The 16,151-nt window shown below is 41.3% G+C and overlaps 1 protein-coding gene across 1 annotated transcript; it reads right to left on the bottom strand.

Annotated features, from left to right (window-relative positions):
• Nucleotides 1-466: 466 nt before the first annotated feature.
• On the bottom strand, nucleotides 467-16,028 carry LOC135482581 (3'-5' RNA helicase YTHDC2-like). Its single transcript, XM_064762740.1, has 30 exons — nucleotides 16,021-16,028; nucleotides 14,840-15,036; nucleotides 14,377-14,467; nucleotides 13,889-14,073; nucleotides 13,357-13,562; nucleotides 12,590-12,756; nucleotides 12,217-12,319; nucleotides 11,702-11,858; nucleotides 11,441-11,495; nucleotides 10,887-11,079; nucleotides 10,401-10,536; nucleotides 10,105-10,297; nucleotides 9,660-9,835; nucleotides 9,066-9,247; nucleotides 8,693-8,773; nucleotides 8,374-8,456; nucleotides 7,195-7,420; nucleotides 6,718-6,883; nucleotides 6,288-6,489; nucleotides 5,873-6,049; nucleotides 4,921-5,174; nucleotides 4,447-4,583; nucleotides 3,995-4,090; nucleotides 3,677-3,773; nucleotides 3,265-3,420; nucleotides 2,582-2,874; nucleotides 2,013-2,167; nucleotides 1,760-1,844; nucleotides 1,087-1,407; nucleotides 467-916 (listed from the first exon to the last, which is right to left on the bottom strand). The coding sequence occupies exons 1-30, from the start codon at nucleotides 16,026-16,028 to the stop codon at nucleotides 713-715; spliced, it is 4,782 nt and encodes a 1,593-aa protein (XP_064618810.1). The 3' UTR covers nucleotides 467-712.
• Nucleotides 16,029-16,151: the final 123 nt, after the last annotated feature.

Genomic DNA, 16,151 nt, shown 5'->3' with positions numbered 1-16,151 from the left:
TGAGCAAGGCAAACACCACTTCAACACAAGTGATCTAGGAATCCTGGATCATCAGTCAATTCCAAACAATTCATTTTTCTGTCGTGCAAGTGACCAGCATATGAATTCAACTACAAGTAAAGAGTACATTTACTTTCCAGTAACATTTGCTCCATTAATAATCAAACAACTCATCATACATTTTATTCAAAAAGACTGAAACAGTACATACAGGAAAATTTCACAGACACAACAAATCAAATCATTAAAATTCTGACGGCAAGTTCTAATAATGATTTTGAAAAGGTTGCCAAACTGGACATTATAAATAATTAAGTTAATAAATCATTAATTGTGGTACACTCGTTTAAGTACTGTCTGCCTTGAAAGATTGACAGTGCCAGTTCTTATATGTGTATGAAAGGATCCATCAGAAGGCACCATGATGCTTAACTACATGTACAGACAGTCGTCAATTTCCAGATAAAAACACTTTTCCACATGTACGTGTATACGTTCTCCCTTGGATAATTTATATTAGAACTTTTGATGCCCTTATCTGTTTATGCAATAGAGTGGTGCATCGAGGACCCTGTTGGCCCTGGAACCCCACTACACTGAAACACACTGAATGTCTGAAATGTTCTTGATAACCTTTGTCTGGAATGTGCAGGCATGTCACTTTCCATTCTACAGGATAGGTTCCAACATTTCAGAATTGTTCAGAGTCCATTTAATTTCCTTGATGATAATATCCACCTTGGTAACCCATTGAAGTTGGTGTCATGGAGTGATGATGCGGCTTAGGCGACGAGTTCGGACCCTGGTGTCTGTTTTGAGGCGAGTGGCTGCCTCGTTGTAGGATCATGACGGGATTCATCCCTTGTCCTGGCGATACTGATTGAGGGGGATTCATCCTCATACCACTTGGAGACAACTGCAGGAGGTAAGAGAGAGAGGGTTAGTTTTCTGAATCGTTATCAATTGGAAACCAGAAAGAGCAGTTGCCCCTCAGGAATAAGCAACGACCTAACAATTACAAAATCATGATGCTTCATCGATGATAAAAGCCAATAAGATAATAAAGAATTTGAACTGAATGCTTACCTGATTAGGGTTCATAACTGGTGAAACGTACATCGGGTTGAAGTGAGGTCCCATCTGATGTGACATCCGAGGACTGTGCATGTTCTTTCCACCAGGGTACCCACCATACCCACCCTGGAAGTGACCATACCCGTGGCCACCGTCTGGGCTCCACTGCTGTTTGAAGCCCTTATTGCCATATTTAGGGGTGGAGGGCTTGTCGAATCTGTGATCGTCATAGCCTTCTGCTCCCTGGCTTTCATCCTCACCAGGTCTGCCCTGGTAGCCCGGTACTCGCTCCCAAAGTTTTATCAGTTGTTCACCAACGGTTGGTTCGATTTCCTGTAACAGACAAATCAGATGAGATGCAGGTAAACAAGGAGACAAGACTAAAGAGTGGAACCGGTAAATCAAGTTAACCAGTCAGCTACTTGAACTCCACTGAGCTTTCTTATCAACACTGCTTCACATTATCTTCTGTTGTATCTCATTCAAAGTTCCTGGACTCTGGAGGAGTAGGACTCCACAAATATCTTTCAAGTGAAGACAATTATCTGATTGAAAACTTTTCACACCGTCATTCAATGCTTTGTGACAGAACATACAACATGAACTTCTCTTTTTTGTGAGTGTGAGTAGGTGAAAGATATAGACTGTCTCTGTTGGTCTCCCTCATCAAATGCCCAAACCTTACCTGTCCATCTCTGCTGATCTGCACCCTTCTGCTATTGTTGTATGGATTGAGTAGATGATGGCAATGTTGGAATGGCAGGTTGGCTCTGAAATAGTCAGTTACATTTTGTAATCTCTTGAGATTCACTCTAACACTTGTTTTCCAAGGGGCTACTGTACTGTACCCTTTATATAAGCCACTCTTGAGTTGTTGAACACACATGGGACAACTTCATTCACTACTGATCACACTTTCCCAGAGAATTTCAACTCACCTTTTGATCCATTCGATTCGGAAGTTTCCTCCCAAGCCGGCTTGATTAAAATCTTGAGATTTGCCCTCCTTACCGATTGGCTGCACTAACTTGGCATAGCCCTGGAAGTGGCCGCTTCCCTGGACTGAGAATATGAGGAACACATTCTTACCCTCCTTAAATGGAGAAAAACAACATTTATATTTGTTGTCCTTTTTACACTATCTGTGTAACAAGTTCAAAGAGAAGGATTAGATAGATGTTTGTATATGTTCTACTTCAAAAAGTATGAAATAGTCTACATGTACTTCAATAGTTTTTACCAATAGCAGCCGATTGATTGCTCAGCAGTTCTTCTTTGAACTTACCTGCTGAGTTATATTACAAGATCGCTGTGGCCCAAGGGTCTTACCTATTATGGTACAAATGTTTTTTTCATAGTTGTTTACCATTGTCTTTTAAAATATTTGGCTGACTCGTGAAATGATTTTTTACCTGCACGTGTTTATTTGATTTGATTACATGCATGAATATCAATACTCTCTTCAACACAAAGTACCAAATTTAGTTTATTTTACATTTATACTCACATCAAGACACTTGTTAAGGGCCTTCTCGTTCTTTGACACGGTCGCCCAAACACCCCTCGAGTAGGAGAAGTCAAGATTCTTATGATTATTGCACTTCATTACAAAGAACCTCGAGGGATGGGCGTTGGATTCGGCCCATTTTCCAGGGGAGCCCGATGGCTGTGGGCTTGTGCAAGGGGTGCTGGAGGCGCTACCCCTCAGACTACCACTGTTACTGTTGCTGTTGGAACCCTGGCCACTTGCTGCTGATCTGTTGGACGATGTTTCGGAGCGATCTTCAGATTTCTGCGATTCTGAAAAAAGTTTGGCGATTCTTTCAAAGAAGTAGCGACCAAAATTTCACGACTCTTTAGTGTGGAAAAGAATCATCTGATTGGTTGAGTGAACACAACTGGCTGATTGAACATAGCACGATTAACTGAGCAAGTTGTAAATCTAATTTCATTCCAAAACAGTGTCCAAATTGATAAGAGACGAACGGCCGGGTGAAGACACAGCAAAGGGAGTGAAATATGGAAAGTGTCCACCCGGATCTGGGATCCCAACCAAGGCATCTACCATGATCTTTTCTTTCCAGTCTACCGTACTCTTGTAAACTTTGACCATGTTGCCTATTTTTCAAAGCTACTGCAGGGAATTTCTAATTTGAAAACTAACTAGTGTATTGGTAGACTTTTACTCACTGAAGAATTCTCTTCGCTTCGGTGGTGTGGAAACCCTCCAGCCGCCGCCCTTCTTGCCTGAGCCGCTATAGTTGCTGCCGTGTGAGGAATCATCAGACTGGTTTTCAATCTCATTTGAGCCTCGCCGACTGTCGGAGGGGGTCATCCCATCTGTGGCTGAAGGAAACAAGGTAGACCAAGCTCAGGAGGAGTAGGTATTAGTCCACAAAGTGGTTCACTGCAGCTAAATTTTCAAAACACGCAAGTTTTCTTCATTACTACCAAAAACCCATTACATAAGTAGACAATCGAGTGTGTTCAGAAGAATTTAAAGACTATTTTCTCTTTTTTGTTAAAAGTGTATCTCAACATCTTAGATTGCAGAAGAATGTTTACAACTTGCATTGCCTACTAGACATGCCCAAACACTTACACATAGGTCTTGGTCTCTGACCGATCCCAGCTGGCTGCTGAAGTCCAAGTGATTGTTCCTCATTCGTGAGCACACTCACCACCACCTTGATGACAGCCTGTAAATTTTAAGCACAAAAGATTCAATTCTGATCGACGAAGCATGTATCTTTGATTATACAATGGCATCAACGTCTGCCTTCTTAAGTTGGGAAGACTCAAAAATATGTAACGTGACAAGCAGTACCAGTAGTAAGCCTAGACTACCTGTTGACAAACTCAACTACTTTGGCAAAATTAGCCACACATGTAAAGAGACCACAAAGTCCAGTCCACCCACCTCATCCACTTGTGACCATGGCTTAGCCGGGGCTCTCATCCTCCTCATGAAGAGTGAGTGCCACTTCTGTCTCAAGCCAAGGGCAAGGTGTGCAGCCTAGAAAGAAGAGAAATAACAACAGTGATTAACTTTTATAGAGTGTACCGGTACCTAATATTCATCAAATTGTTATTCAATTTAGGAAGGTAATCTCCTGATCAGTGATCGCTCAGATAGACTTTTGTTATTTAGTCCCACTACACACAGCAGTAAGATTCTCTGTAAATGTTTAGACATCAACGCAGAGCAATGAAACATGGATAACCCATCACAGATTCAAAAACAGTTTCCATTAGGTAACAACAATGGCTATCTTTAGAGTACGCATTGCCTATAACATTTCATCCACTGCATTTTTTCAGACGGGAAACACCAGTACATTATTTAATCCAACAATTTCAAATGATGCCAACCTCTCCATCCACATGGAACGAGATCCAGTCATCTAATGTGAGTGATGCGGAGTTGCCACACGGCTCATCCTTCTCTTCTCCCTCCGAATCACTGGAGACACCTCCTCCCATGCCCATGCTGCCATCTCCACTACCACCTGCAAGAAACGAGGGATTTTTAAAGATGAACTTATCTCAGTCATGGCACTCGGTGCCGATTATAACATCTTGGAAGCACTCTTCATCTGAAATACATAACTTTTATGGCAATAGTAGCTGAACTGTTGTACTAGTCGACAAAACATCTGGCCTCAAAACATCCTTCAGTAGGTCAAGCACTGAAGCAGAGAAAGAGGTACAGAGGGAGAGAGCTGACTGTGGCAATCTCCTAATCCCTGTAAAATGTCCACCTCTCTTTTCAACAAAGTACAGTATGCCATCATTCAAAACAAAGATTAAATCCTTCCCGCGGACACGACGTGACTATATCCTTACCATGATGCTGTCGATGACCCTTCAAAGCATCCATCGGTAGTTTGGCTGGACCGGCAAAGATACCCAGAGTGATGGGTGACACGACTGTGCAACAGTTCACACTGGCTATTCTCTGCGCTCGGGTCATTTCTTCGTAGAATAACCAGTCGGTTGGAAGATTCTTCAACGCCTTGGCCAGCGTACTGGCCTCGGAGTACTTGGCTGGGGAGGTCATTATCACAGATCGGTAGTGCGGGCGCACTTTACTCTCGCGACTGAATGAGAGGAAATATGATTCATAAAGCAGTCAATCATTTCAATGATTGGAAATCATGATAAAATCTGAAGATTAATGAACAGATTTCACTGGAATCTCTTCACCAGGGAAATCAAATCATAACGAACATTGGAATTTTGTCCTTCAACAATGACCATAATAATATGTAAAGAGCAAGCTCTAGTGAACTCACACAACTGTATGTCCTAGCAGACGATTTTTAAATACATGATGTCCCACACCCGCACTTCAGTGGCGCCGGTGTGAATAAATCTACTTGTGTGAATGGTCAATGAGTCATGACGTCATGAAATAATTGCGTCACGAGAAAGGAAACAATGGGATTCACGTCCGACCTCGTAACTGTGGGTGCGGTGCGTCATGAATGCAGGATCGGCCAACGAGCGGCCCATATGGAATGCGACAAACTGTACCGGAACCAGAATTGTCATGGGTCTGCACTAATTTTTTTAGATTCGATGGACATGATGGATATATGCATCTTGTTTACACTTTACATACAGTGTATACGTAACCATTACACTCACTACGTTGTGCGAGTTATGACCTTGAATAAATAACATCCTTAATTCAGACCACATGTCTGCCATTCGGCATGAAATACTTTCTGAGAACTTCATGCAAATGACAGTGTGCCACCTCTTGCAAAAATCTGAAGAATACTTTGTTACTTACAGCGTGGTGAGTCGCCCTCTCTGTCTGTCGAACCGGATGACGTTGGGGTACATGCCGGCTAGAAGAGCTGCCTTCACTACTGCCCAGTTCTCTGAGTTGGTATTCAGGTCACGGATGTCTCCACAACCCCTGGCACGAACAAACCCTGATGCCCTGAGCTGTCCAAGGAGCTGAGTCCTAAAAAGCACAAGAAATGTTGTTACTCTTAATCCTGTATAGCTGCATCTATCTATACCTGCCTACTTTATGTTAGATTAATCTTAGAATGCATTCATTGCAGAAAAGAAAATAGCCTCTATCTAGGCTACAGAAAGTAGATGGTGTGCAAGGGAGACTGTCTCCTTAAAGTAAACACAACATATGAATTGATGATAATCTCAATGGGGAGGTATAGGGATGTCTTTACTTTGCCTACCTCATTCCAAGGATCATCTCCATGGTAGCACCAGATATGAAGTTCTTCTGACAGAACTGTCTCTCCCATCCATCAGCACGAGCCTTCTGCCATGCCTGAAATGCCCTCAGCAATGCCATGTGGTCACTGTACGTCCCCGCAGAAAACTTCCTCCTTGCCAAGTTTGCTGCTCGCTTCTGGGAGGGCTGTGCTGGTATGGAGACTGCAGAGAAAAGAATATGCACTCCTGTTCATCACAAATGGCAAATATGTACAACTTATCCAAAAATGATATCAGAGAGTGCACATCAAGAGCTTTTCAACAAATGGTCACATGAATTGGTTTTCCTGATTGTTAACTGTTTTGAAGAAAAAGTCTTGAGCCCTCTCTTGGCAACAGACGTGGTAATCGACCCATCAAGAGTTTTAAGGAATAGTAATTTAAACTTACATGGGTCTCTGTATGCCAGCGTACACGATATCGTGAGGATTGGGTCCAAACACTTCAAGACAACAGAATACAAGATCATCTTGCCATATCTTGGCTCAAGGGGAAGGTCCGTCAAGTGATGTCCAAGCTCGGTCAGGTCTTCCCACTGGTCCAGTGCATCGATTTGCTGAAAAGGTGGAAGAAGAAAGTATTAGCAGCGCCTGTCAACCTCGGAGATATCATAGGATTTAATCCAAGCCCATTATCTTGGGCTTTCTCATTTCCCTCAACATTACTGTAAAATTTGTCCTGTGATAGTTGAAATTCTCAACTTATCAAATCAATCCACTGGCACAACTTTCCCATGCTGCCAGCATCCACGAGAGAGCAAGTCCCTGGCCTTGCTTGGAAGAGGGCACTATCCACACCACCCCATGTGAAAGCTGGAAACTGTATGAGGGGCTCAAGTGAAATCGTAACTATTTCATGATTACCAACCTTCAGAAGGGTAACAGCATTCCTCGTCAACAAGAAAGCAGGTGGTTCAGGAGCCCGGGACAAGAAGTCAGCAATAGGACAGCACACAGGTGCCAGCATTTTGGTGTGAAGGCAAAGCTCTTGCAGCGGGTAGCGCAGAATCTCTGGGTCTTGGTACTCCAGCATGGTGTTGTGGCGAATCGTACTGAAGAGATGGTAGCAAATCCCAGCACGACATCGACCAGCTCTGAAAGCAAAGAGACATGATAGGTCAGCCAGTGTCAGTCTTCAGGTATTGGGAATGAACCACACTGATATCACATTCAAATTCTGAAGAAATCATGCCTTGAAAAAGGACACTTTCTTACTCTTCTTTGCACATCCAGTCGTGAAGTGGTTATCTCTTTAAGGCAGGCAACATCAGTTATTGAGATAATGCAGTCAGTTCTTTTGAAAAGGGCCAACATGATCATCGCTCTGCTCAGATTATTAGTATTGATTATGAAGTCTCTATTCCTAGACATAAAACTGCATAGTCAGTTCTTTTGAAAAGGGCCAACATGATCATCGCTCTAGTCAGATTAGTAGTACTGATTATGAAGTCTCTATTCCTAGACATAAAACTGCATAGTCAGTTCTTTTGAAAAGGGCCAACATGATCATCGCTCTAGTCAGATTAGTAGTACTGATTATGAAGTCTCTATTCCTAGACATAAAACTGCATAGTCAGTTCTTTTGAAAAGGGCCAACATGATCATCGCTCTAGTCAGATTAGTAGTACTGATTATGAAGTCTCTATTCCTAGACATAAAACTGCATAGTCAGTTCTTTTGAAAAGGGCCAACATGATCATCGCTCTAGTCAGATTAGTAGTACTGATTATGAAGTCTCTATTCCTAGACATAAAACTGCATAGTCAGTTCTTTTGAAAAGGGCCAACATGATCATCGCTCTAGTCAGATTAGTAGTACTGATTATGAAGTCTCTATTCCTAGACATAAAACTGCATAGTCAGTTCTTTTGAAAAGGGCCAACATGATCATCGCTCTAGTCAGATTGTAGTATTGATTATGAAGTCTCTATTCCTAGACATAAAACTGCATAGTCAGTTCTTTTGAAAAGGGCCAACATGATCATCGCTCTAGTCAGATTGTAGTATTGATTATGAAGTCTCTATTCCTAGACATAAAACTGCATTACCTTCCTTTCCTCTGCTGGGCACTGGCCCTTGATATCCAAATACTTTTCAGTGTAGTAACTGACGTCAGAGCATCGAATGATTTCTGTTGGGCAAGAAGAGAAGACAAGTCAGCATAGATCATTTTAATCATTTTAATCAGAGTTCTCGCTTCTAGTAAATATGTGGGCCTTAACAATGAATGCCATACGTTTGGTCACACACCAATGATGGTTGAAAATATCAATAGGTTCAATGCCCTAACCACTGGACTAAACTACCCTCTTTAATACGATTTTTAAACACGTGGAATTTGTGAGAATTGATGTTGTAATTACTGACCTCTTTCACCTTTCCAGAATCTATCACATAAACCACATCATTGATGGTAACACTGGTCTCAGCTATGTTGGTGCTAAGGATCTAAATGAGACAAGAAAACTTCAGACAAAACATACTTTGTAACAAAATTATCAAGTATAAACTTTCTTGATACATGTAGAAGTTTTAAACTGTATGAAGCTATGCATTACATGTATGTAGCAGAAAAAAAAAAGCTACGAACTTTGCTCACAGTCACAGAATCAAAACAGAAGTTTGACTGCCAAAGACTTTCACTGACCAATGGAGCCTGTCCTGCATGCCATCCCATAAATTATAGAACCTTCCTTTGGTGTTTCACATGCAACCAGTCACAGGTATTTTTTGTACTCACAATTTTTCGAACGCCATGCGGCACAGCCTTGAATACTTTCTTCTGGTCGGTGGTCTGCATGTTTGAGTGAAGGGTGAAGAGAATGTAGCGCGAGTTGTCACCGAAGCATCTCTCATCCATCATGATCTTGTCTCTGAGGGAGATGATCTCATCATAGCCGGGTAGGAAGATCAGGACAGCACCTGAAAACATGATCTCGCCAGATATACAAGGGGAGCCGGATTTTAGGAGGGATTGTCTTGTTACTGCTTATACATCTCAATGTGAATTTTGTAGATCTTTTCAGATTTCAATTTCTTCTCAGTCAACAATTCAAATGATAATTCACAAATATTAAAGATATGACTGGGAGGGCACTATGCTGTCGAAGCCACCTCAAGTATGACTGCATGTAAGATTTGTATCCCCACTTGATTGTATGTGGAAGAGTATAGGCCTGACATGTCACAGCAGTTGGACATCTCTCCAGGTACTCTGGAAAGTTAGTAGCCTCTCCAACATCTAGCAGTAAGTTGCTAGTATAGTTCTTGCGACAAGATGCATCAAACAAACAGAATTAAGGTAATTACTGATCTGTTAGGAAAGACTTCGCACCTTCTCCTGAACCTTGGTGTATTTTGTACAAAAGACCCATTATGAGGTCAAGGTCAACCTTGTCGTCGTCAAAACTGTGATGATAGATGTTCAACAGGTCGCGATCTTCTGGGCTGATGGTATGCGAGTCTTTGATGAGCTGTTCCTCTGCATGTTTCGGTTCTTCACTGGCGCTTCTGGAAGTAGATAGAGACTCGTGACATGCAGCGGGGGGTGGTCGATGGTTGGGCTAAGAGCGATGACAATAGAAGCGAGTTTTAATCTCCGAGTTAAGTTTGGTTGAACCTGAATGACCTCCAAACATTCGAGCACAGGATGTCCTTACCACTGTTGCCAAAGGTACACTAGCCATCACTCCCATTTAATTCTAGTCAACTCTTGAAGAATCTCGAAGTTTTCCTTTGGGACTGGAAAATGCCTCAACAAATATGCACTCCTAACTTACACGTAGGCCTCAAGTAACTCAATGACATCATTGCGATCAAACTTCTTTGCCCAGTCAAGCGCTGACCATCCATTCGATGCTCTGATGTTTGTGTTCGCTCCAAGGCACAGAAGTTGTTCAACGATTTGTCCAAATCCACGGCCGGCTGCAATCATCAGGGGAGTAGCGCTGGTCTCCGAGTGCATGTAATCAACTGAAAAAGTTATGAAAAACAAAATTTAGTACTGAGACACCACTAATATTCTTTGTTTTCTCGTAAAAATGTTTCGTGATGTTCTATTCAGTGATCAACTTACCACTGACATTCTCACACATGATAAGATGAATGACCTGATTGAAGGCGTCATCATCCCCAGACAAGAAGATGCTGGTGAGGAGATCGTCCATCTCTTTTATCAACCATGGCTCAAGATCCTCCCTCTCCAAACCAATCTGAAATGAGGTCACATAATTAAGTTAAAAAGTCCGACATTTTACCTTGTACCAGTACTGTTCTGTTCAAAGGAAGTTGGTAAGCACTCCTTAGACACAAACATCATTAAAATAGATCAACAAGGAAGGAAATTTCATAACATTTTCTGTTTAGTAGAAGTTTGAAATGGCTGAAACGAAAGGTAGAGATATACTGGCTGACTTGGCCACTGCACATGGGGACCTAGGATCTTTGACCCACAACCTTGGCCTCATACAAGAGACCCTAACAATGTTCACAACCTACATATAGTGATTTCTCTTCTTTAGGAATATAGACACCAATAAAATGAATTAATCAATCATAATACCTCCATCATCTTTTCTTCGATCTCTGTCATGCTGTTCTGTGGGAATTTATTACTATCCTTCCTCCGATTCCCTGGCTCTGCAGGTTGTTCTGGCGTCATGTGGCTGCACCAGTCATTCAGTTGTTTCTCCTGCCGGTCCACCTTCGACAATTCGTTTTTGTACTTCTCCATCTCTTTATTGGTATAACTAGTCCTGAAAGAAATTCACCTCATATTTAAATAACATTCTTAGAAACTGACATTAAAGTTTCGGTAACATCAATAAGACATGCTTTACAAACTTCACTCAATACTCTTTTACAACATCTGTTCTGTGCAAATATTTTGACAATCAATGTTTTTTTTGGTGCAAGTTCTGTATCCATCACTTAGCAACAGACATGGGGTGATATGAATAAAGACTAGCAAATGCTTTTATCTAAATCTCCATGTACATTTATACAAGGCCTTCCTGTACAAAACCGGAGTAAAAGCATTTGCTAGTCTTTATTCATATCACCCATGGTATTAGACCTCATTGTAAAACTGTGTTAGCCAAGAGATTGTCAACGTACATTTTAAGGACATCTTCTAGGAAGTATTCCTTGACATCATACAGCTTGCCTGGGACTGAAAAAGATAAACATGTGGTCATTACAAGAAATCACTGAAGCATTAGTTTGATACAAACATATTTTAAAAATCCTAATAAGAAACAAGTTGTCCAAATGTGCTTGTTGCCGATGATTTGTTATCTCTGTTTGAAATTCTAGCCTACTTCAGTCACAAAAACAAATACAACCTGTTAGATATATAATAAGCTAAAGAATAATTACCTGCAATAACTGGACACCCATTAAAGTAATTTGAAAAGAGCTGTGTATTTAGAGTAGCACTCATTAATATCAATTTGAGGTGTTTATACCGGTGGATGATATCTCGGAGTGACGTGAGCAGAAAATCACAGAATCTGTCTCGTTCATGAACTTCATCCTGAAACGTGAAAAAAGAACACACTTTAAGCAAAATCTGGCCAGATTGATGACTAGCTGAAAACGAGTGATACACACTCACACATGAACTGGTATTGTAACTGCCACATTTTCAGAGTTAGGACTTGCATCACAGCCAGGTAGTTTGAGCTGAGACTGCTGGATGGTACAAAACATATAAGAGATGGGTGGGAGCTTCTGTCTTGGAGTTTGATAAAAAACACTGGTCCCTCCATTTCTGACTGCAATCTGTGATGAACCATTCCTACACACGTGTCCATATACTTATAGGCAAAGTTACATAATGGATTAAGATCAACTTTGATCATATCAACTAGTAGATTGTCCAATTAACTCACCACAATAACGTGGGTCACACTATTGAGAGAGTTGTCACCGCCCATCAAGGTCCGCAACAGTACACCATTTGTACAGAAGGTCAGCAGGGTCTTGGGTGAAACTCTGAAAATGTACAAATACTGTAAAGCCGTTCTAAATACAAATATATTTCAGCATGAAACAAAACTGCTCAAAAAGCCTACAATTTAGAGGAAGATTTGATATCATCACCAGCTCAAAAATGTGAGAGAATCTCAGTATTTTCTGGCATAATTGAGGTAAGTAAAAACAGAGCTTATGAACGATTTTAACTTCAGTTGACTTTCAGATAAGCATTGAGAACATTCTCGAGTACTAGAGTTAAGTCAATTACGTGTTGAATCACTATCTCACCTGCTTTCTAGCCTAATCTGATAGCCAACTGTCTGGCCAATCTTCTCTCCCCTCTCAGCAGCCACTCTCTCAGCAATTGACAAGGCGGAGATCCTCCTTGGCTGTGTGCAGATGATGCGACATGGTCTGTTATTCCCCGTACTATCATCTAAGATAAACTGAGGTATCTGGAAAAAAGCAAAAAATTATGTATTTTTTTAAAAGTTAGGATGACCCTTTTCAATAGAGATAAGGGACAAAGTCAAAAACTGTAACACACCTCTGGCACAAGATGGACAGTGAAATAAGGAAGGAAATTGTATTTTCACAGAGGATTAATGGCTTCATTAAAAGTATCAAGTTGCCCTCAAAACAATCACCTGTCTGATCGTTGGTCAACTGACAGATTTTCGAAATAAAGAATGCAGCTCTGACGTCCCCCTACAACTCTACCAGTTTCCTTCATCACTTATCAATCTAAATTCCTAATCAGACAGAGGGCTATTAATAAGCAGTAGTTGACAAGTTTCTACACACATCAAACTAAGCAAGTGGAACTACAGTGGAACCTCCCTTAGCGGACACCTCTCTATTAAGCACAACCTCTCTATTAAGGACACTAGTTTTGGTCCCAACTTGGTAGTTTCCTTTCAATTTGACCTCTCTAATTAGGACACCTCTCTATTAAGGACAGCACTTGTCAGTCCCGAGGGTGTCCTTAATAGATAGGTTCTACTGTACTCTGAAGTGAACGTAACATACATGTAGTAGATAAGTTCCAAGCTTACCTGAGTAGTTTTTCCAGATCCTGTTTCACCGGAGATCAAGATGACTTTGTTATTGCAGATTCCTTTAGTGATTTCATCTTTGTATGCCATGACTGGTAGGGTTTCTCTGAATGCTAGCAGATCGGAGTCGCCACGCCGAGGTGGCACCTGTGGAACACCGTTATTGAGACGGCCAGTTGTGGTCCGAGTTAGATCTTTGGAAACCGCTGAAAGATGAAGTAATCATACTTCATAAGCTTGTCAGATTTAATTACAGTGGAACCTCCCTTAGCAGACACCTCTCTACTAAGGACAACCTCTCTACTAAGGACAACCTCTCTATTAAGGACAACCTCTCTATTGAGGACACTAGTTTCGGTCCCAAATTGGTATTTTCTATTCAATTTGACCTCTCTAATCAGGACACCTCTCTATTAAAGACAGCACTTGCCAGTCCCGAAGGTGTCCTTAATAGAGAGGTTCTACTGTAATTATTTTGCATAAAACAATACGTCACATTCTAAATCGCTAATTCAAGTAATTGATAACTTACAGTCTCCTTGCCCTCGTTCAGTCCTTGGCATTAGGTCCATTCTCTCCTTGTTGGTCAGGGGGTACCGCTGCATCAGGGTATGTACTTGGTGGCGTGAATTCCTTGCCAGTTGAAACGAGGCTGAAGCTTGGACAATCTGACTACCATCTTTCTTGGAAACAGTTATATACCGGCCAGCTCCTTTTCTGAAACAAAATGATAATAACATACAGAAATAGAATAACCAATTTAGTTCTCAAAAATCTTCAAAAATTACACCTGCAGATATGTTCACCCTTTCCCCTCCAAACGATAGTTAACACATCCTCCTATCAGGCTATCTCTCCATTTGATGAACAACTTGAATGCCAGCAATGGCTTTAGACACAAAAAATGGACACTAGGCTCTTTATGTTAATTGCAATACTAAAGTACCAAGTCTACCAAGCCCCTGTTGGTAAAGGCAGAGCATCCCATCTGAAAAGGAAGGTAGATTCTTCAATTCTCACCCTTTGCTTTTGGACTTCATCCCAAGATTTGCACAAACTTTGTGAATGTAGCATCTCTCTGTTGATGTCAATGATGATGGAAACTCAATCTCTGAAAAAGAAGAATAGTACGAACTCACTTACTTTTAATGCCTTGATGACACTGTGTGCCTCAAGTGGGGGCTTGTCTCCTAGTACTACAAGAAATCGAATGAGATTAGGGCCAAGAGGCACTGAGGCCATCAACATAAATGAATAGTCCGGGTCTGGCCAAATGAATAAGTAAAAAAACAGCCTGGGCACAAGCTGGCTTGCATTTTAGTACATTTTTTTCTTCAAATCTTAAGAGTAGTGTATAGAAATGAATTCGTTTTTAACTTGATGGTGCCTGCTTCTTTTTTTTTGGTTTATTAGTTAATTACTTAAAATGAACTTGTCAATATTCAAGAAGACCAAAGCTGACTGAAAATAAACAAATGCATACCCTTTTGTTCTTCGTTCATGCGGAATCTCTCCAGAGCAACATGGACTCCAATCTTCAACTCTTCCCCAACGCAGACATCCTGTGGAAACCTAGAGCGGCTGCTATTGCTGTACGTGCTCTGTGAACTCCCCACACTCGATGGCCGAGGGGAATCCAGGTTCCTCGAATGTTGCATCATCATGGCGGCCGAAAAAGGGCTAGATAAAAAAGATTTATTATGCAAGGGGTAATGTTTGAAGTACCGGTAGGCCTAGCCCTAGCAAAAAGTAAAGACTGTGGCTATTTTTTTGCTTTTTCTTCATTCAATCATAGATGAATTCGAAGAAGTTTGTTTTGGCACTGACCAGTCATCATGCGTTTGACCTTGAACAAAGGCATTGTCTCATGTCTGAAGTCGGCTTAGGTCTTCTGACCTGTTCTGAGTGTGTGCATTTGATTTTTTGGGCACTGATTCGTCTTCTTCGAATACGTCTATTGGTTGTCAAGGATTATCTCATTATCATTAACGGCGTCGTAACCCTATTTTGGATTTTTGCCCGAGGTATGGAATCCGCTATAGGCTACTGTCCACCATGCGGGATCTTTTATTTGCCTACTACTGGCATAGACACTCAGGAACAAGAGACAACGGCTTTTAGTCTCATCTGACAGACCCGCTAGTATTTCAAAGGCCTACGTTGTTGTGTTGTGAAGAGCCAGGAATTTTAGTTCCTTGAAACTACGCCGGTTCATCCAGGAATACAATCCCCGAGTTCTCCCCAGGATTGAACCTGGGCTCTAGCTTTTGACTTAGGAATAGGAATTGCTACATTTAACTACTGCCAAACAAGCCAGAACATAACACCAAAGGTACTCATTGTGTGATACCAATCACCATTCTATTCTGTGGACCAATGTAGGCCTAGGCTATGCATTTTGCAAGGCAGGACAGTGAGGCAGGGGTCTGACACTGGCACTCAGTCTGACAGTACACAGACAGACAGATGAGACACCACCAGCAGATGTCATCAAAGAAAACAGGCTCTAAACATTTATTCATCACTGCATTAAGTGATATCTCATGTTCTATGCATTGTATGGACATAGAGGGGCAAAAGTAAACATGATTCATGCAAATCAGCGGAATACACATTGTTTTATGTGCTATTATTTTGTGGAAAAAGAGAAAATTGCAGACATACTTCGCCATTTTGACGCTCTTTGAGCACTCCAGGGAATTATTAAGTCTCAGCTCCGAAATATATAGAATTTACAATATTTAAGCATAAATTCATACCAAGTTATAATTTCTAAAAGATAAAGTTGACTTGAT

This window comes from Lineus longissimus, chromosome 2, assembly GCF_910592395.1.
Source record: "Lineus longissimus chromosome 2, tnLinLong1.2, whole genome shotgun sequence".
In the NCBI taxonomy this organism is placed as follows: domain Eukaryota; kingdom Metazoa; phylum Nemertea; class Pilidiophora; order Heteronemertea; family Lineidae; genus Lineus; species Lineus longissimus.
This window is presented reverse-complemented; position numbering and strand designations above follow the sequence as displayed.

Coding starts and splice junctions, on each gene's coding strand:
- LOC135482581 (XM_064762740.1), bottom strand. Junction 4,584..4,920: donor GGGTCATCGACAGCATCATG/GTAAGGATATAG, acceptor CGTTTCTTGCAG/GTGGTAGTGGAGATGGCAGC. Junction 2,168..2,581: donor CCCTTAACAAGTGTCTTGAT/GTGAGTATAAAT, acceptor TCTCCATTTAAG/GAGGGTAAGAATGTGTTCCT.